This window comes from Aspergillus campestris, assembly GCF_002847485.1.
Source record: "Aspergillus campestris IBT 28561 chromosome Unknown P168scaffold_3, whole genome shotgun sequence".
NCBI classification, from domain to species: domain Eukaryota; kingdom Fungi; phylum Ascomycota; class Eurotiomycetes; order Eurotiales; family Aspergillaceae; genus Aspergillus; species Aspergillus campestris.
In genome coordinates, this window is record NW_020194338.1 from 772,192 (window position 1) to 792,171 (window position 19,980).

The window sequence follows — 19,980 nt, forward strand, 5'->3', positions numbered from 1 at the left end:
CTTCTCGAGTACACCTTCGGTAATTTACCATGCCGGGTGCTGTGGAAGGAGTACACTTGAAGGCATTGTTATGAGAAGGCATGTATAGCGTGGGAGATATGCCATATATATATATCGACTATGGTGACAACAAGCAATCTCTAGCCAAAAGGGGAGAGCTGCACGGGATGTTATACTTACATCATATCAGACATTCTCCTCACGCCATGGGCCTGCAGTGGCCAAAGAATATTGTCGAAAACAGAAGCTGCCGTGGAATGACACCCAATGATCAGTCCCATGCTATAATTGGTAGCATGTCGTTGTGTTCGTTCGTGTCAATCACGTACTATCCACCACCAGATTGAGAACATTCAAATCCATCTTGTGACGCTGAAGAGAAAAGACCTCGGTGACATAATGCGTTATCCAACAACATACAAGACCGAGAACATTCATTTACATCTTGCGACGCTGAACGGCAGAAGTACCTTAAGCGGTCGCTCATGTCACGGCTCTATGCAGCAGGTTGTCCTGTTACCACGCTGAATGGAAACTACCGGAATCATAGCCAGATCCTGGAAATCTTCAACCGTGGCGTGTATGGTGGGGAAATATTGCCTACCCCGAGTTAGCAATGCGCCTGACAGGGTCTCGGTGATGTGTTGCGGTTTTCAACAGAATATAAGATCGACCAATCGATGAGACTCAAACGATACGAGGTGTGAAGGAAAGAAACGGACGCATGTTCAATCTCGTCTCCGACACTGTTTGTGCCTCTGGCTGGGGTCTCACTCGTCGAGCAGGAAAGATTATTGAGATACTGACGATATTCGGGTTTGAAAGGCAGATATTGCTCAGAAGAGGGCAAATTGTGGCGTGCATGTTTGACGTCCGATTGAGATATGGCCTGCTTTAACTATCACAAGTCGGTTTTCAGGCTGGGCCTGGAGTACAGTCCAGTGGTCTTTTATGATGAAGCTTAAGCCTGACATTTTCAAAAACTTGTTGGTTTATTACTTGATCAAGATAAGCTTGAGGTCAGAGGATGATATATGTTATATGCTGGAGTGAGTGGAAAGATGTTGTGAATAATATTGGAAGATTGTTCTATTCAGCGCTCTGTCATGACTCGTGTTTGACATGAAGAGCGAACCTTGCATGTACTATTATGTGGAATATAGAAAGGTTGTCTTGTGGGCTGAATTGGGCGAACAATTTGTCATAACTATATTGATAGTGCGGAGTATATGATGAAGCAAAGAGTATAAAGTGTTTCTCTTAAATAATTCATGGCCCACTATGACTTCAAAAGACCAGAAGGCTGCATTCCAGTCACTGCGGTATGTTGCACAGAATAGGCCGCCCACCAGCGGTCCTACTGCATGGAGATTTGGCCACCACTCAACTACCGGTGGATTCCTTAGATAGGGCTTGTAGGCCCTATGAATAGGATGGCCGTAATAGCAGTGCTAGACTTGGCCTGCCGCCTAGCCGTAAGACACCCCAGCGTCTAATGAATGGACGAGGGGCGTAGTTCACTCGTAACAATAATTGATCCCAATGAGTGAGTGGAACGAGGCTGAAAGGGCAAGACTAGCCGGATGATTGCCCAGTCTATAGACCGTGCAGTATCGGCAGGAAAGAAAGACAGGTGTACGACAGCGCCCATGTCTGCCCACCACTGTACCTCTGCAGACTGCAGTTCAATCACGGATTGCTGCAGGAATCTCTCCCAGCGAGGTGCCATCCGTGCGACCTTTCGATCCGCAGGGATTGTATGTAGGACCGCTCGGAGATTTAGCAAGGGCTAATTACTGTCCACTAGCGAGCGCTCGATGAAAATTGCTATTAATATTTCAGATGTGGATCTATTTTGGGTTCATCAATCACACCTATTTTCCTCTGTTAGTGTATATTTTTGATCAGAACCCCGCAGTTCTTGGACTGTTCTAAGAATATATATCCACCTAATGATGATCCGAAAGGCGCTTAATTTGGGGTGTTGGGTCAGATTGGTTGGACGAGCGATGCCGATGTGTGACCTCGGGACAATCCGTACAAAGGGGATGGTGACATGAGACACAGGGGTCTGTCTGGCAAAGAAGGACATTGATGGTGGAACCTGTCATCTTGGTAGGATCTGTTAGTTTTGATAGTAAATGAAGATGAAGTGATAGATCAGATGGATCAAAGAACGGTCTGCATGAAAACTTGGCGCATTTTGCCCATTTGCATCATTTGTCTCCTTTGTCTGCTTTGACCGATTTGTCTCCTCTTATCTTGATCTTATCTTCATTTTATCTCAACTTCATCTTCGTCTTCACCTTCATCTCTCATATCCTCATCTCTCCATATCTTACGTTCTCATGATCTTCATCTTAATATTGCCCCATCTCCATCCACACCGTTCCACTACCGTCTCTTAGTCTCAACCGCGACCATGACAAATTCAATATTTAGATTCTACCAACCGTGTGACAGGATGTGACTCGAGATCGAGACTGCAGGATTAGCGGCGAGCTAACCCATTCCCAATCAAAGGTCCTTAATTGACGCTCTGCAAGGCTAATTATGGAAGCCTTGCTTGCCCGAGTGAGCCAATTTACTGCATCCTGCTCCTGCAGCTAGAGCTCACTGTCACATCTGGCACGCAACATTCGATCATGAATGGTCCATGGTTGGCGGCGGGTTTCCCGTCCCTGCACCAACTCCCCGTCCGACTCAACCAATCCTGCAGTCAGATGGGAAAGCTTGGCTCCTGGCGCTACTCTAGTATCAATTGTGGGCTCCCCCGTATAGCGGTCTCCATCACCATCCCCGCTTCATTCTCGCCAACCTCGCTCCTCCGCCTCCCCCCCGGTCCATGCTCCGTGCTCAGTCCTCAACCATTACCCCTTTGGGACTATTGTTGGCTGGGTTTCCTAAATTAACACCCTCGTTTTGTTTGTTATTGGTCAAACATGTCCGGGTCCAAGCCTAATGTCTTCATGTCACAAGGTCACTTCGTTCCTCTCTCCAGTCTCCCACCCGATGGATATCCTCGGAGATGCTAGCTAGAACATGGGGATAGAATCTTACAAGACCACCTAGGGAGAGACGATACGATGGGAGATAAGGCCGTCCTATTGGGACAAATACCTCACAAGAGAGGAAAATAAAAATAAGTATTATATAAGATAAAAAAAGGAAGAAAGAAACCCACAGGTTGCAGTCGCACAGATCCCTCCCACGGGCAGACCTCATCCCAAGAACGAGAAGATCTCTCCTCAGCCAATCACCCCCTCCAAGAAGCTGAAGGATGCGGCATGGGCGCCAACGCTGGTGGAATGATCCCAAAATTATCCAAAATTAGCCTCAGTTCCCGGCCCGTGCATGATGTCCTCCCCTGCTAGCGGATCGTCCCTGCGATCAACCCTCTCCACCAATCGAGCCTGCGCGCCCACCACCGCAATTGGATCTCCCCTCCCCAAGGTTGGCGTTCGAAGGTTCCTGCGGCGTGTGCGATCAAAATAGAAACACCCCCGGTCCATGATCGGTCCATCATGTCTTTATTAAAGCTTGCAATTCCCGCCGTCTCCTCGGCCGGTCTGGTCTCTCACCTCCCAGCGTGTTGATTCGCCTCGCTTTCATTCTCTTAACCCGCGCGGTGTTGCTTGAATTGGTGTCTGCAAAGCCTGCTGGTTCAGCTTTGCCCTTAATCTTGCCCTCAGCTCGCCAGTCGACTGTGTTCCGGTCCTTTCCCTTGTCCGCATTCCCCTTTCGGATTGATTCCGAATTACGGTTCTATCGAATCTATACTTAATCAACCACGATGCCGGCCGCTCCGAAGAAGAAGTCGACCTCGACCAACGTGATGTCGACCAAGATGATCGAGTCGCAGTCATCGTCCGGGAGTGAGGAGGCCTCGGGGCTCATGGATAAGGCCTCTGCCAAGCTGCACAAACGGTCTCGTTCCGGTAAGCGTCACTCTGTTCTCTCCCAATCCTGGACAAGGGGCCTGGTTACTCAACGGACGCCGAGAAATTAGGATGCTTTACGTGCCGTCTGCGTCGGAAGAAGTGTGACGAGAAACACCCGTCTTGTGGAGCCTGCAACAACCTCAACGTGAAATGCGAATATAAGCGCCCCATCTGGTGGGGGAATGCCGAGCAGCGGAAGATCCAGAAGGAGCGCATCAAGAACAAGATCAAGCAGACCAAGATGAATGAACGCAATGGGACCATGACTGGTAGGTGTCTTCTTCACAAGTCTACCCTTTCCTAAAGGGATCCCCCCCTCCTCCCAACCCTCCTCTCGTCTGACCCAAGACAGTCGATGCGTCGGGCCACAGCCGCAGTATTACGGTCACATCGCCCACCGCAACCGAGTTCGAATTTGGCCGTCCCGTCTTCCCCGAACAGTACGACATCTTCTCTTCCTCCCATATGCCGACCCCCGTCATGTCCCAGGCCCTCTACCCGCAGTGCACCCCCTACGAGATTGACGTCAAGACCGAGCGACACACCTTCGTCAACGACGTGCCCCTGCGCCACGACTCATCGACCTCCACCTTCAGTTCTTTTGCGCCCCCGCAGTTGAATGCCCCCCTTCCCACGTTCCCCGGCGAGGAGTGGTTCCACGATGAGTACTTCGGCCAGGCACAGCCCGCCCTCCCGGGTATCGACCCGACCCTCTGCGACCCCAGCCTCGATCAGACGTACGCCCTCCTGCAAGCCAACATCCCCGTGTCCGACCACGACCGGCCCCTTCTCGACCACTTCATCCACAACGTCCTGCGCATGATCTTCCCGGTACTAGAGGCGCACCAGCGCGGACACCTGCGCGCGCAAGCCATCTTGCAGGCGCTGGAGACGAACCGGTGCTACCTGCACTGCTGCCTCAGTGTGGCCGCCATCCACCTCAAGACCACCGAGGGCATCGTCGGCGAGCAGATCGACCACGACATCATGCGCCACCGGTTCGAGGCGGTGTCGCAGCTGTGCCAGGCGCTCGGCGAGGACACCAATCACGAGGAGATCCTAGACGCCACGCTCGCCATGATCTTCTTCCACTGCTCCGTGGGACCCGCCGACGACAACCTGCCCGACATCCCCTGGTTCGACCACTTCCAGGCGGCATCTAACCTGGTGCAGCGGCTAGGTCTCTCCGGGGCCGTCGGCACGCCGTACATGCTGCCCCCCTTCAACATGACCCTAACCTCGTGGATCGACATCCTAGGCGCAACCATGCACGGCCGCACCCCCGAGTTCGCGCACACTTACCGCGCCAAGCACCTAAGCGGATCGTCGTCGGGCCTCCGCGAACTAATGGGCTGCGACGACCGGGTGATGTACCTAATCTCAGAGATCAGCTGCCTAGAGGCCCTTGCCGGCGAAGGCCGCATCGACCCGATGGGCGTCTGCTCGCACGTCTCAGCACTAGGCCGCCAGCTGGAGTTCACCGAGCCAGCCGACCAAACCCTGGAGAGCCCCTTCTCGCCCACGACAGGCATCCTACGACCCGAGATCCTAACCAAGAACATGACCGCCGTCTTCCGCATCGCCGCGCGCATCTACCTCTGCAGCCTGGTCCCCGGTTTTGACCGCCACCAGCACAGCAACCTCAACCTGGTCGCCGCGCTAGCCACAACCCTGCAGTACATCCCAGGCGGACCCGAGGGCTACGACCGCTCCCTGGTGTGGCCGCTTCTGATTGCGGGGGCCCACTCCGTCCCAGAAAGCCCGCTGCGTCTGGTCCTCGGCGAGCGCGTGGCCGCGCTGGGCGAGCACGCCGACCTAGGCAGCTTCGGTCGCATGTATCGCCTACTGCAGGAAGTGTGGCGCGTCAACGACGAGCCACCCGTGCCCTCCCTGGAGGAGAACCCGGGCCTATCGTCTGGATCAGCGCCGTCCAGCCCTGTGCTTAAGTTAGAGGAGGGGGTCGAGGGAGAGGTTGTGGGAGAAGTCGTGGAAGGCGTGGAGCGCGATTCGCACTCCCCCGACCAGAGTGTCGAGTGGGGTGTATCGTCTGAGATGAACAAACCGATGACGGTGCACTGGCGCGAGGTGATGCACCGCAATGGATGGAACTACCTTTTGCTGTGATTCTGGCTTGATTTTATTTTCTTCTTCTTTTTTTCTTGTTTACAAGAATCGGTGGTCACTGTTACGAGAATCAGCCACTCCCCGATCCCTCCCTCAGCCCTCCCTCGAGAGGGGAGCTAGCGGGTCTGGCACGGGAGAGCAGTCATTCCGAATCAAGACGGGAGAGTCGACTCCAAACCCCACACCACATTCCCAGGGAATCGTCCCGACCCAGGGCTCGCCCAGAGCTCATCCACATGAGCCTTCAACACCCACCCTGGGTCACAGTTTTCCTCCATGGAATGTGGATCCCGTCTGAACGTCTGACATGCTGAAAAGGAAGTGGCTATCTCGAGTCACTCGTTTGGGACTCACGCGGGACGCATTGCGGGAACGATGCATGGACGGCGTTTTTGGCTTTTGGTGTTTGTGTTTGTGTGTGTATTTGAATGAGTGGGTGGATGGTTGAGTGAGTAAATGAGTGAATGGAGACGTGAGGTGGAGGATTACTTACGGGTCATGCTTTGGAACGATAATACCCTCTTTTGAGTACGAGTAGACATGGAATTATGTTATGTGTGGGACCTTATGGGAGTTATGTAGGAGATAGGCCTAAATATGAAGACTTTGTAGTGGAGAAGTTCTGATTCCATACAGTGTATACAATTCGTAGACTTCGGTATGTTCTCAAAAGGAGATATCTGCATGTACCATTACATATTCTCTGCCCCTTTCTATCCGTTAATGTGGATCATAATATCAACAGCAGCATGTCTTGTAAAATTCGAGACGAGAACCGTCAGAGAGATCTGATTGTCTGAAACAAAAGGATTGGGTATATATGTATACATGAAAATCGGCTAGCGCTCTGCCCCCCCTCCCCCCCCCGAGCTGTGCTGCGTTTGGGAAAGGCGCCCTAAAGTGAGTCAGTGTCTGCACTCATGAGTTGGTTGATGTCTCTATGATCCAAAATGGTCCTTACCTGCGACGGAGAAGAGTGCATCTATACCCATCTGTTCAAGCTCATCCCCTCCATTTGGATTGTAATATCCCTGACAAGACGGCCAAGATTAGCTGACTGCTTCCCAACAGGTCTGATAGAGAAACATGTTAAGTCGTAATATGAAACCTCACAAAGAAAATATATGCCATGTAGTCAAAATTTTGGTCTTCACGTATTCCCACTCACCGAACCGTCGAACGCCAATCCGCAAACTGAGTCGAAAACCGTGGAGTGGGCCACAGTCAAGATCCAGTATAACTACCGATCCAGGGACTCGTCCCACCACATGGTTACAGTTATGAGGCGAGTGTTGGTGTTGCACATCTGTTAGCAGCATCTAGACTTGGGGTTTACTTCTGACTCACCTTATTTCATTTCATTTTTCGAATTTTCTGTTTTGACCCGCCCACCATACCCGATATATTCACATAGTAGTGATACTGACCGGCCGACCTGCCAACGGTAGTAATAAACTCAAGGAAAGGAATGACTTCACATGTCTTGGAGATCAAGCTAGTGATCATCGATTTGACTACCTTCGCAATCGACACTGGCGATACCAGCGAGCCCCGTAGTGACTGCGTTGCTATCACCAGCACCTGCTCCGGCATCGGGCTGGGACGCCCGGCGACCTTCCTGCTGTCGTGGGATATTCTGGAGAGGGATAGAGTATTCACGCGAGTCATCCCCCAAGGGAGGTGTCGTGAACCGCTCTAGACTCTCGATATCCGAGGCATGATCAACATTGGACTGTCGGGTCCTCGTCCACGGTAACCGACGGATGATACTCGCTACCAGGCGCGTCAGACGCCAACGGCGGTCTGGGCTGGCCTCCGAGGCATTCGCCGAGTTTGTCGATGAGCTGCTCTTTGTCAATTTTAAGTTGGCAGACTGGGTTGTGCTTCAAGACTTACTCTTGCCGGTCCAGTCGATGCTGGACCTTGGATCGCACCCACCCTGCGAACTCGTCAATGACCACAGAGAAGGACTTGAAGACGAACCAGACGATGATCACCAGAATGATCATCCACATGTGACTGGGCTCTATATACCCCGGCATGGCGTCGAAAGGAAGGTGGGTTTGGGGTTATGAGCGAAAGAGAGTGGGGGATAATGAAGTTGTTTGAAGTGAATGGATTACTTTAATATATAAAGTAAAAGAGTGTGTATCTGGAAGCTTGCTAGAAAAAGAAGAAGAAGAAGAAGAAGAAACAAAAACATTCGCACAGGCAGGGGATCTGTACCTCCCCTGAAGCAAATCAGACATCCAGAGGTGGAAGGCGCGGATGGGGGTGGTATCGCCCTCGGACGCGAATACAGCAAGGGCACTCGGCCGTGCAATGACCATAAACTCCAACGATCTTTCTGCTTTCCGCATCAAGCTGCTTCATGGGCTCCCTGTAGGTAATAAGTGGTTTCTCACAGCAGCCACAATCCCGTCCGCAGCAACCCCCCGTGCTCGCACATTCCAAACAGTCCAAGACCCAGGCATAGAGACGACCACCCGGATCATACCAGTTCCACACTGTCTTGACTTTCGCCATGATTTGTGACCGTACTATCTCCGAGTCCATGTCCCACAAGATTTGGCGCGTTTCCCAGTAACTTTCCAGTAGCTGCTGGATTTTTTGATCCATCCGAGCTGCTGTATCCTTGCAGGCGGTCTCATAGCTCGGTAGTTTCATGTCATCGGCCCCTACTCTTTTCGTAGGATGTCTCTGCAAAGCCGATCTAACGATTCCAATGACTGAGAAAGGACGCTGTCTAGTAGAAAGCTTTGCAGTACTGTATAAAGCGTCTCGCTCTTCAATCAAGCGACGTCGTCGCTGTAGGTAAGCGAAGCCACGCTCGCGGAGCAACAGATAGGGCACCGCCCAGTTCTTTCGGTCATTAGCTTCGACTTCCGGCGATGCCTCATAAGACTCCCATTGCTTTTTTACTTTCCGAGCATTCTCATCGAACGTCCCTTCACGTTTGAACAGCACGTTTTGCGTCATGTTGAGATTCTCGATTGCAACGAACAAGGATACGTAGTTCAAGTTGAAGTGGGCTGATAGAATGAAGGAATCTTTGATGAAGGCCGATTCCTTAGCCAGGTCAAAGGAAAGGAGCGGACTATTTATGGTGGTTCCGTTGATCTAGGAAATGACGATATTTGGTCGTCTCCCTGACGTATACTTTCCCCTTCGGCGAGTCACGCTGACGATGAACTTTTAACACGGACTATTGCGGAATAATAGATATACCATGGCACCCATGGAGTCAACCATGGCTTTGCAACAGTGTTATCGGAAAACATGGTGTTGTTTGACATTCGCATTGGCGTGCAGAGCTATGGTGTCAAGCTGTCTTGATGCTTTGGATGTAGATCTCCTGGGGTCAATTAGTCCTCGATCATCCATTAATTGTCTATCTCCAAAGATCAGCCTCTCGGTCTCTGCCCATAAGTCTTCTCACATGGTATCATTGATATCACACACGACATGATATAGAGTATTATGTAGATAGGAGTCTCCGAGAGTCCAGGCCACCGCTAACCGAGACGCCAATAAGCGGGGTCTTGGCGCCACCTCGCCCGATCGATTCCTGAGGAACCAACATGACCTTCTCTCTCTCATGTTTCCCTTTCGTCTCTCACCTCAACAACCTCACCTTTCTCTCTCTGTCTATCTCACCCCCCAAACCAGGTCACAATGGCCATCCGCAACGGGTCGTTCGCGACCTTCCTCATCGTCTGCCGTACGTCCATCCCTCCCCCCACCCCCATATAGCGAAACTAACAGCCAGACCCCAGCAACGAGCTTCTTCCTCGGAATCATCTTCTCCCTCTTCCCCTACGACTACCCAATCCTCTGGTCGCCAACCCCGACCCCCGCAACACACTATGACTACTTCGAAGCGCACCTCAGATTCCTGCACGCGTCGCCGCCCCTCATCCCGCGCATGCTCCACATCGTCATGTTCCTCGGTCTAGCCGGCATCCTCGCGAAGCTGTACCGCCCCTCGGAATCAAACATGCTCTTCGACGGCGCCTCCCTCGTCCTCTACATGTGCGGCATCACCGTCTACATCGCCAACACCGTCAAGGGTCTGCGTCTGGTTTCGGGCGGCCGCTACGGCGTGGAATTGGTGACTGGCCATGGTGGGGGCGAGGAGTTGGCTGAGGGGGAGCAGATCCTTGGTCGGGAGGATTCGCTCAAGGTGTTGGCTGCTAGTAACACTATCCTTGCGCTGGTGCTGGTCGGTGTGTTGGTGTTGCAGGCGGGGCAGTGGTATGCGGAGAGGAAGAATGAGCAGGAGTATGAGTCGCTTTCTGGCGCGAAGGGTGAGAAGGGCGAGAAGGGCGAGAAGGAGAAGGCGGGGAAGAAGAATCGGTAATTTTTTTTACCCTTTCTTTCTTTCTTTGTTTGTTTGGGTTACATGGCCTTGTTCCCGGCTTTGGTGTGGTTAAGGGGTTGTTTCTTGTCATTGTATCTACTATGTACAATCACTTCTACTCTCCTGACCCCACCCCACGTGGTGATATGTGACGATCTATATACAACCCATCCATACATAGTCCATACGTACATCAATCATCATCGTAATAGCAACAACCTAGGTCAACATAATAGGCAAATCACGTTCCAGAGTCAATATAAATAAACAAATAATTGCAGCAGGGGAATCATAGGAAAAAAAGAGACAGGTACTACGGCACAAGGAGGTGTTTTTTTCTTTACAAATCCAACGAACGGAAAGAACAAAAGGTAAAGGGGAAAATCAAACCAACCTCTCCGGCGCAAACGAGAACGGACTCCGGGGGAGGTCAGGCGTGCGCGGACTCAATGCCTTGGCAAAGAGTTCGTCGTCGCCGCCGGATGAGCGTCCCATGGTGCCCATTGTGCCCATAGCGGCGAAGCCGTGGGCGGGTTGCTGCGCCTGGATGGATTCCGGGGGGAGGACGGCTTTGATGTGGGGTTGGGTTTGCGGTTGAGTCTGGGATTGGGGCTGCGTCTGCCGGTGGAAGGAGTTGAAGGAGGAGACGGCTACGTCGGGGGATTCGGGGGAGAGGAGGTGGTGGGCTATATGTTGGATATGATTAGCATTGGGGGTGTGACGAGAAGAGATAGTGACAGAAGTTAGAAATAAAGGTAGGAGGTGTGAAGAGGAGACAAACCGTCCGATAGAGGCGACAATTGCCCATCCCCCGTCTGCAACTTCAGTCCCTTGAGTTTCTCGCCCAGTTTCCCTCCCGTCGTGGGCGACACGGGGGTCGTCGGTCCCATGGGATACGCGGGGTTCGCAGTAGAAGCAGCATCCTTCGTCTTGGACAGGTGGGAGTGCTGGTTGGAGACGCCGAAATTGGTCTCGATCCAGTCCTTCTCCTGCAGCGCCATGTGGAGGGCGACGCCCTCGACGTTACTCTCGCATTCCTGCTGGATCTCCTGGTCAAGGACGCGCAGGCGCTTCTTGGCCCAGATGGTGTGCAGGACGCCCTTGCGGCCGGCGGAGGAGCCCGTGGCGCCCAGCTCCGGGGGGAAGATGGCGGGGAGGGGGTTGAGCGAGAGGGGAGGGTCGGGACCGTCTCGTTGGTCCCGGGGCGCGTAGGCGAGGGAGATGACGGGCGGGATGGTAACGTGGGGTGGTAGGAGGAAGTAGAGGCGGCGGGTGTGGTCGTTGGCTTGTTCGTCGGCGGGGAGGACAGCCTGCTTGCCTTCCCAGGTGACGTGCCAGGAGCCGGAGGAGGGGCGGTGGTCTTGGTCCTCCCATTCGATCATCAAGACCTTGGTCCCATCGTTGGCCTTGCCAGCTTCGAATTCGAAGCGGGCTAAAGCGCTGATGGTAGTCAGCGGGGGCGGCGATTGAGGGGTCGGAATTTGGGGGTCTGAGGCCGGGGAGGTCGACATGGTGACTGGGTGATTTCAGTTAACCGCCCGGGAAGGAGGTGGATGCATGGAGGGGGGGGGCAGAAGATCGAGGGGATAGAAAGAGGGATGAAAGAAAGAATGACGCTGGCGATGGTGATTTGACAGATTGGAGGGGGCGTCGTGGGTTCTATTTTTAGGGGGTGGTGGTGTCTTGGCGCTCGGCATCTTTACATGGACTTCGGGACTTTCTGTCCTCATACTTAGGATACTGTACGGAGTACCTCGTTCATACCATGACCGGCAGCTACCAGGATACATCCCAAGTCATCAGACTGAAGGAAAGACTGCAGACGATCGACATGCAGACCCCATCCGACTGATCCTTCAGCCATCTCCCTGAAGACATCGCCTTATACAACCCCCCCAATTGGCCCATCCCAGGTGATGACCCTGCATCTCGTCACCCGGTGGGATAGCCGCCGGGACTTCTGTGACGGGAGGGGGCGATCGAGCGGGGTGTTGAGTATCAGGATGAATGGATACTGGGCACTGGATAGGCTGGGTAATTCAGTCGCCGCTGGAGAGGGGATGCACGGCTGGATATAACAGGATTGATCTACGGAACAGTATCGACCTCCTGCCTCCTGAGTACCTTTCCTACCTGGTACCTACTACCTAGTAGTATCCATGGCCCTGGCCCTGCAGAGCCAAAAATAACTGACCCAATCAGAATGTATCCACCGGGGTCCGTGATGAAAATAGAACATCAGACTGCAGCATGCGGGGTGACGGACAGTATCACAGAAGACACGGCGGCTGTCGTCCATTGACAGATCTTCAATCCCCATGAACTGAAACCAGTTTTCTAGTGTTTCCAGACACGTACCTAATGTATTGGTGCTACCTGTCAAGTAGGAGGTGGGCAGTACCAAGGGTAGGTACCTTCTGGTACCTCGAGATAACCGCCCACTACGTTCCCCGACTCCACGAGGGAAATCCCGCCGCCCCACCGATCCCCGAACCAGTCTAGCGCCGGCGCTTAAACTGGCTCCAAGACATCGGAGGCTGCGTCACTGATTGGTGAGGGAGGGACTCAGCTGGTGATGGGAGGAGGGAAGTAAAATCATATCAAATCAGATCAAGCCAAAATCAAAATTAAAGCCAGAAAAAAGGATGAAAGAGGGGAGGAAGGTTTGGTCCGATCCTATTTTACCAATACAGAGCTATACTTGAGATATACTTGTATAGATACAACCCCTTGAAACAGCTGCATTCTGCAGACGGGTTGAAACGCCCTGCGCGCGGTCGGATCCAATCATCCGCTGTATCGATGCCTCAGTCTCCGGTATCCTGTAATAAACCTGGTAATAGCCCTACCTGATACTTACACAGGTACCACTCGCCATCGACATGTATTATACAGACAAGCAGGCCTATCCAGGTTATCGTCAATCTCCATACTCCATGTGGACAGGCCGACCAAGCGAGGAGATGCATACGTTGGTCATGAGTATCTCGGAGTTTCAAAGATGAACGAATCGTCAAGGTCAGGATAGAAAAAAGAAAAGTGTCATTATTCATTGCAGATGATAGTCGTAACGAGAGTCCTTCCTCCACGCATCCCAGATACCAGGGAGAAAAGAGACCCCGTGTTTTCCAAAGAAACCACAGAAAAAGAAAATCAAGAGTGCTGCCAACGCCAGATACCATGCCAACTAACCAGCCAGCCGGTGATTCCCCTGCCAAACCCAGTCCAATCCATCCATCCATCAAGTAGTTAAAAGTGCTCCCAATGACAAAACAAACAAAAGAAAGATCCTAAGTCTCGGTGTTCGTAGCCTTCTCTTCCTTCGTCTCTCCCTTCTTCTCTTTCGGCTCCTTCTCTTTTGGCTCCTCCTTCTCCTTCTCTCCCGCCTCCTCATCCGCCTGGTCCTTCTCCTCCTTCTCTTTCGCCTTTTTCTTCTCTTTCTCTGCCTCCTTCTCTACTCCTTTCTTCCTTTCCGGGACACCCTCCGTCTCTGCCTCCGGATCAGTACGATCATCATCGTGACACTTCCTTCGCTTCCCCTTGGGCGGCGCATCCAGCTGGGTTCGCTTGTACGTCACCGTATGCGTCACCACATGCCGCACGCTGACCTTGCTGCTGGTCGTCGCGCTGCGCGGTCCCTCATAGTACCGCAGCTTCCAGTCCGCCGGCGAGTAAGGCGACCGCAGCATCGTCGCACTGTGCGGAGAGAAGGAGTAGTCCGCCGCCGACACGGGCGTCGTAGGCGAGTACCGTAGCGCGGGCGGGATGCGCAGACTACGCAAACTGCGGGGATCCCGTCGGACGGGGCCCGGTGGGGGAAGTTGCAGGTGGTGATAATTGGGGACCGGCGGCGCGGTGAAGGGGGTCGGTGGGGGTAAAGAAGCGTTGCAGCTCATGTTGCGGCCGCCTCGTTCGCCTTCTGCGTCTTCTGCCTCCTTGGCGGACTTCGGATGCTGGTCGGCTGCAGAAGAAGCCGACGAGCAGCTGGAGAATGAAACGCCTGGGAGGGCGCTGGCGGGCTGGGAGGTCGGCGAGTAGGCCGGGGGCCGATCAAAGCTCATACGGGAGAAGTTGACGTTGGCACTGGATGGACTGGAGAAGATCGGCGTGAAGGCCTTCAGGAACTCGGTGTAGGCTGCCGGCGGCGTGATCGGGGTTGACATGCCACCGTCTTCATGCTTGACGTTGTCCGACAGGCTGGACCCCGTGTCGGCGCGGAGTTCCGACGGGAAGGTCATGGTCTTGGGGGTCCTGAGAGGGGGGAGAGATGGTTTCGCTGACGGCATGGTGGTGGGTGTAGTGGTAGTATATAAGATTATATAGTTGTCGGTATAGATCGTATAGATTAGACGGAGGCAGAAGGCGTGTTCAACCTCTACTCCAGACCGGGGGAGACAACGAGAGAGACAGGCCCGAGTAAGAGATAAATATTGAACGAGAGATATGGGCCAGCTTGGTCTCGCGCAAGCAGGGAAGGAAGAAGAAGAAGAAGAGACGAAGAGAGAGAGAGAAAGGATGGAGGGAGATCGTTCTTTTATTTATCAGGTGCCCCGTACTGCCCCGTATGAGTGATACGGTACGGTACGATACGGTATGGCGGGACGATTCCTGAGGCAGCCGTCAGTCGCTTGTCTCCATCCACTCATCATCCACCATCTCCATCCATCATTCCAGGCTAGAGTCTCTTACCGTGTGCTGTGGATCAGTGCTTTGGTGGGCAGCGTTGGATCAAGCAAGGCCGTGGCAGTATGGGTCCAATGCCAATGCGCACCGAGATCAGATCATAATCATGAAGATTTCGATCCAGACATCAACAAATTCTCCAAGGGAATTGACCACTCTTATATATGGGTTCCAGTCAACTCTCATCTAACACCAACACTATCAAATCCCATCTTCTTGTCGCGCGCCATCAGAGACGCCCGGTGTAATACCCCCCCGGGCCGTCTCCTTAACGCGCACGGCCTCCTAGTGGCGGTTCGAGGCACTTCGGTTCCCAGCAGGTCGTTACCCTCAATCACCCCCGACCGCTCATGGCGGCCGCCGGTTGGATCCTTCAATTCCATTGTGTATCGAGCGGAGCGGCAGAGCTGACCAGCGACGCTGCTTGTTTTTCACCTTAATTTGGTCGAAGGAGTCGCCCGGCGCTTAACGCCCTCGGCACTTCCCCGTTCTGGTATGGCGGATGGGATGGCTGTGTTGGCCTGTTGGCCTGTTGGCCCGGGGTCAACTTCCCGGCATCTGTTGCTATGGAATTTTGTTTCTTGTTGGATTTTTCTCGTCTTGTTGGTTGGGGGGGTCATTCTTGGGTCCGTTCAGGTCGTCCAATTTGTCCGGGTCGTCGAGGATCGCCGGTGGTAGACTATAGACTCCCAATTGGAATATGGGTCGATTCAGATTCCGTCGAATGAGTCTATCGCTGCTTGTTGGGCCAAACTACTTACTCAACTCTGTTTCGCACGATCGAGGATGGTGATCAGATCGCTCCTCTGTCCACTGCATCCTTCCGGCTCTTGAATCCGACCCTACGCTACGCTTCTCACTCTTTGATAGACTTTTGATCCATCACAACTCTATAAGTGTCCGAACTGGCCGCTTAAGCGAGGTTCTACCTCAGCCGCGTGGTTGAGATACTTTGCTAGCTGCGATGGTAGGTTTCTAGTGCAGATGTTTCGAGCCTACTGCGATCCCATTCCTTATCTTCCATCATCAAAGCAGCGAAGTTGACCATTACGGTAACTTCGCTTAGAGCCCCATAAGCTTTAGCGCATAGAGTCCGATATTCCAACGCCTACAGGCATCTAATCCATCTAGGAATTCCACCGCAACCCCACATCCGGCTCCGTATCAGCACGGTGCGCGCAAGTCGAGGGAGACCACGCCAACGACGCCACCGGTGTCCCGTCGGTGCTTATGGTGACACGTTCACAGGCCGTCTTGTGCCGGCTCTTGCGGGTCATTACATGACTGGAGAAGAACAAGGCGGCTCGGAGGTCCTGGATCTTACATGCATTGCATGAGCATGTGCAGGTGGGTGATACCAATAGAGCATGTCTGTCACTGCTAGAATACTACCAATACAAAACTGCCTGCGAAGGGACCTCCAATGGGTAGATGACACAAAGGTAGGCGTTGAGATCACAAGGGCGTACCGGTCTATCGCGCAATATGAGCCAATCCCACTCCTGCAGTATCTAACAAAATGGGAATGGGTTTACTCCCCAGTCCGTGGATAAAATCCATCTAGCTGAGATATGGTACTTGTCGCTCCTGAATACTTCACCAATGCCACAGTCTTGCGGATACAAGTACCAGACAGACCTGGGTTTCCACCCCAGAGACACCACGTACAACGCTCGGATTAACCTTGTCTGAACGCCACTGTCGACCGCACTTATTAAACAGGCTTCTTAGCTATGTATTCGAATACAGGGCATGCTAAGCAGTACGGTATATGATACCTGATTAGTACTAATATATCTTGCAATTGACATTACGAGTGGGAACTCATCTACAAATATACCTCTTCATCATAATGTCTTGTAGTGCGCATATGAAGGACGAACATGACTCGCTTGATGCCAGACTACTCGTTAGGTTATAGGGGCGATCGTCCCTACTAAGCACTCAGGAAACACAAAACGTCGAAACCAGAACCCTTCCAGCACGTTAGACAGACTGATCACCTCGTTCGCAGAGGACCGGATGCCCGCACTGACGATCGATCCCCAACCTCACAGAACAACTGCGCGTCATTATCATCCTGTGACATACTATCAGTAAGCAAAGATTGAAAGTCCTTACAGAGCAACGGCACGCAGCAACAATCATATCTATTGCATCTCAGCCGTGCGCAACCTTGACCAGTGAGTCACTGAAAGCAGACTGGCAGGGACCCACGTCCTGACAGCAAGAACGCCAGCTATATTTTGATAGAGAAGTCCAGCGGATGGGAGACTTACTCTTGATAGGATAATAGTTCTCTCGCAACCAAGCGACCATGTAGGCGACAAGCGGTGGTGAGAAAGGTCATTCTGACGTGGTGAGTACCTGAGCTACGGCTGGTGCAAGCCATTTAGTGCTGTATCTTTTTTTGGAGCTAGAGATCCTGGATCATGCGATCCATCTCTGTCGATATATACACATCAATTTGGATTGTTTGGACGCGATTCTTCAACATATCGGCAATCGTAGCACAAACCCAACATTGTCACGCTCAAATGATGAATTTTCATTTTACAAATCTCCCAAACAATACATAATCTATGGTGTTGTGGATCTATCAAAGAATAAAGTATGGTCCCGTCCGATCGAGATCTCCCGTCCCGGCAAGCGTTACGATCTCCGCTCCGCGAACCCAATCAAAATCAAAACTTACCAACCAACCTTCAATCTTTAACCTTCGATCCACCCTCCCCCACACTCTTCAATCGGCTTGACAGGTATTAACATGCCAAAGAGTCGACCATGTTTCGCCCTTCTATAACCAAACCGCTGGTCCGCCAAGCCCCCTTATCCTTCTTCACGCCCTCCGCGTTCCTCCCCGCGTGTCCTCCGCCCGCAACCTCGCCGTTCTCCTTCTCTCGCGCCCTCTCGACTTCTGCTCCCTCTAGATTTTTTCGGTCTTCGAATCGCCCCTTCCAGTCCCTCTCACAAACATTGCATCGTGGTCATCGCCGACCGTTCTCCAGCGCCGGCCCGCGATGGAATAGATACCAGCGGTTCGGCGACGGTCAGCGCCCCCTCGTTATCGAGGATCATAATGCAGGGAGAAAGGTGATCATAGTAGTCTGCATAGCCGGCGGATTCTATGCATACAACCTAGAAGATGTGGAGGTGCGTCTCGGCTGCTTTGCGTGGCGTGTACCTGAATAGTCACCACGATGAAACAGTCTTCGTTTCGTTGCGGCTAGGACTCACCCGGGGTGACTTGCGGATCATCGTCACCGGCCGGGGGGAGAAAGGGAAGGAGATGGCTAACGCATTGTAATTAGATGACCGGTCGCCGGCGTTTCAACTGCTTCTCCCACGCGCAGGAGCTCAAGGTGGGTATGCAGAGCTACGAGGAATTGCTGGAGGAGAACCACGGCCATATCCTTCCCTACGACCATCCGCTCTCCCAAAAGGTCGACGCCGTTTTGCAACGGTTGATTCCAGTGGCGCCGCTTGAGGGTGCTAGTTGGAGGGTTCATGTCATTGACGATATCAACACCCCCAATGCCTTCGTGCTTCCTGGGTATGGAAAACCTTCAAGCCGTCTGGTCTTTGACCAAGCGAGGGTTGATGTGTGAGCTGGCTAACGGTTTTTCTACAGCGGCAAGGTCTTTGTCTACACGGGAATCTTACCCTACTGCCAGAATGAGGACGGGTTGGCGGCGGTGCTCGGCCACGAGATTGCCCACGTGCTGGCCCACCACCCCGCTGAGCGTATGAGTAACAGTTTGATTGCCATGGTGGCCGCCACGGGCGTTTCGTTCCTGTTCGACATCTCGGGACAGATTCCGGCCATGATGCTGAGTTTGGTGTATCGCCTGCCGAACTCACGGGTCCAGGAGGTGAGACTCTACCGAGGCCTAGTGAATTGACTGTTTGATTGACGCAAAAATTTCCCCAGGCCGAAGCCGACAGCATCGGGCTGAGTATGTCAATCCCCCCACAGCTCACGGTGGATCTTGCTAACATTGCGATTAGCGTTAATGGCCAAAGCCTGCTTCAATCCGGAGGAGGCCTATAGCCTGTAAGTTTCTGTATTTTCTCGATACTGGGTGACGTCGGGTGGGCTGACCTTTTGTTTCTAGTTGGTCCCGCATGGAGCAACGAGGGGCCTCGGAACCCCCGCAATTCCTGTCCACGCATCCGTCGGTAGGTTGCCTGTCGACTTGACCCGAATCGACCGTACGTTGCTGACCTTCCAGAATTACAACCGGATGGAGTCCATCCGTGAACAGTAAGTGCCTGCACTGCCGAGACGCAACGAGACGTCGGAGGGCGGAGCTGACCATATGTAGATTGTTCAAAGCGCAGTCCATATACGAAGACAGCGGTTGCCAAATCCTCGGTGGATTCGGTAAGGACCATCTGTTCTATATGTTGGATGGGAACGAAGAGAATGCTGACGTACTCTTACACAGTGCCGGATTTTGAAGAGGCTTACAGCCAGATGAGTTAGCAGAATGAATGTACAGATCGCCATCTCGTGTATCATAAAATATGCCGTCGATGCAAGAGCGAGAGCAGTATTGGAAGCATGCACTTGGCACTGTAAGATACTAAGTATAGCTGATGTTGGGATTGTACGTATTATACTCGACACGACGGTCTCGTTTGCGCTCACTTGAGGTATATTGCAAAATTGTGGATAGTCAAATGTTCAAGATTTTCGGCTGGTCAGTCATATCCAGCTCGATGTCTCTATCATTGTGTCTGAGGATCTGTTTCATTCGGATCGTGACCTGTGACGGTGTTTGCAGATAGGGGTCTACGTGGGCATACGGGTAGGATTGAAAATTTCGTAGGCGATGTGTCGACACTCAAACGTTGAACAAGAAATGCCCA

At 52.7% G+C, this 19,980-nt stretch overlaps 8 protein-coding genes across 8 annotated transcripts; 4 read left to right on the forward strand and 4 right to left on the reverse strand.

The window, feature by feature from the left end:
* Nucleotides 1–3,793: 3,793 nt before the first annotated feature.
* On the forward strand, nucleotides 3,794–6,065 carry P168DRAFT_231921 (Zn(II)2Cys6 transcription factor; the record flags this gene model as incomplete). The annotated part of the gene is made up of 3 exons (XM_024833302.1): nucleotides 3,794–3,938; nucleotides 4,010–4,210; nucleotides 4,294–6,065. 3 exons carry the CDS (start codon nucleotides 3,794–3,796, stop codon nucleotides 6,063–6,065), a joined length of 2,118 nt encoding a protein of 705 aa, XP_024695000.1.
* A 1,495-nt stretch (nucleotides 6,066–7,560) lies between these two features.
* On the reverse strand, nucleotides 7,561–8,107 carry P168DRAFT_302758 (uncharacterized protein; the record flags this gene model as incomplete). The annotated part of the gene is made up of 2 exons (XM_024838692.1): nucleotides 7,561–7,909; nucleotides 7,962–8,107. 2 exons carry the CDS (start codon nucleotides 8,105–8,107, stop codon nucleotides 7,561–7,563), a joined length of 495 nt encoding a protein of 164 aa, XP_024695001.1.
* A 70-nt stretch (nucleotides 8,108–8,177) lies between these two features.
* On the reverse strand, nucleotides 8,178–9,353 carry P168DRAFT_111269 (uncharacterized protein). The gene has a single exon (XM_024832557.1). It carries the CDS (start codon nucleotides 9,042–9,044, stop codon nucleotides 8,307–8,309), a length of 738 nt encoding a protein of 245 aa, XP_024695002.1. The 5' UTR covers nucleotides 9,045–9,353; the 3' UTR covers nucleotides 8,178–8,306.
* P168DRAFT_111272 (uncharacterized protein) lies at nucleotides 9,170–9,637 on the forward strand. Its single transcript, XM_024832558.1, has one exon. The coding sequence runs from the start codon at nucleotides 9,295–9,297 to the stop codon at nucleotides 9,532–9,534; it is 240 nt and encodes a 79-aa protein (XP_024695003.1). The 5' UTR covers nucleotides 9,170–9,294; the 3' UTR covers nucleotides 9,535–9,637.
* A 28-nt stretch (nucleotides 9,638–9,665) lies between these two features.
* P168DRAFT_325279 (putative secretory component protein shr3) lies at nucleotides 9,666–10,600 on the forward strand. Its single transcript, XM_024840979.1, has 2 exons — nucleotides 9,666–9,786; nucleotides 9,842–10,600. Exons 1-2 carry the CDS (start codon nucleotides 9,741–9,743, stop codon nucleotides 10,423–10,425), a joined length of 630 nt encoding a protein of 209 aa, XP_024695004.1. The 5' UTR covers nucleotides 9,666–9,740; the 3' UTR covers nucleotides 10,426–10,600.
* A 209-nt stretch (nucleotides 10,601–10,809) lies between these two features.
* On the reverse strand, nucleotides 10,810–11,936 carry P168DRAFT_316418 (uncharacterized protein; the record flags this gene model as incomplete). The annotated part of the gene is made up of 2 exons (XM_024840008.1): nucleotides 10,810–11,111; nucleotides 11,207–11,936. The coding sequence occupies 2 exons, from the start codon at nucleotides 11,934–11,936 to the stop codon at nucleotides 10,810–10,812; spliced, it is 1,032 nt and encodes a 343-aa protein (XP_024695005.1).
* A 1,513-nt stretch (nucleotides 11,937–13,449) lies between these two features.
* P168DRAFT_288358 (uncharacterized protein) lies at nucleotides 13,450–14,888 on the reverse strand. The gene has a single exon (XM_024836764.1). The coding sequence runs from the start codon at nucleotides 14,709–14,711 to the stop codon at nucleotides 13,716–13,718; it is 996 nt and encodes a 331-aa protein (XP_024695006.1). The 5' UTR covers nucleotides 14,712–14,888; the 3' UTR covers nucleotides 13,450–13,715.
* Nucleotides 14,889–17,691: 2,803 nt separating this feature from the next.
* P168DRAFT_302762 (M48 family metallopeptidase) lies at nucleotides 17,692–19,783 on the forward strand. The gene is made up of 9 exons (XM_024838693.1): nucleotides 17,692–18,261; nucleotides 18,420–18,661; nucleotides 18,740–18,980; nucleotides 19,040–19,064; nucleotides 19,117–19,162; nucleotides 19,224–19,287; nucleotides 19,341–19,372; nucleotides 19,434–19,492; nucleotides 19,557–19,783. The coding sequence occupies exons 1-9, from the start codon at nucleotides 17,893–17,895 to the stop codon at nucleotides 19,592–19,594; spliced, it is 1,116 nt and encodes a 371-aa protein (XP_024695007.1). The 5' UTR covers nucleotides 17,692–17,892; the 3' UTR covers nucleotides 19,595–19,783.
* Nucleotides 19,784–19,980: the final 197 nt, after the last annotated feature.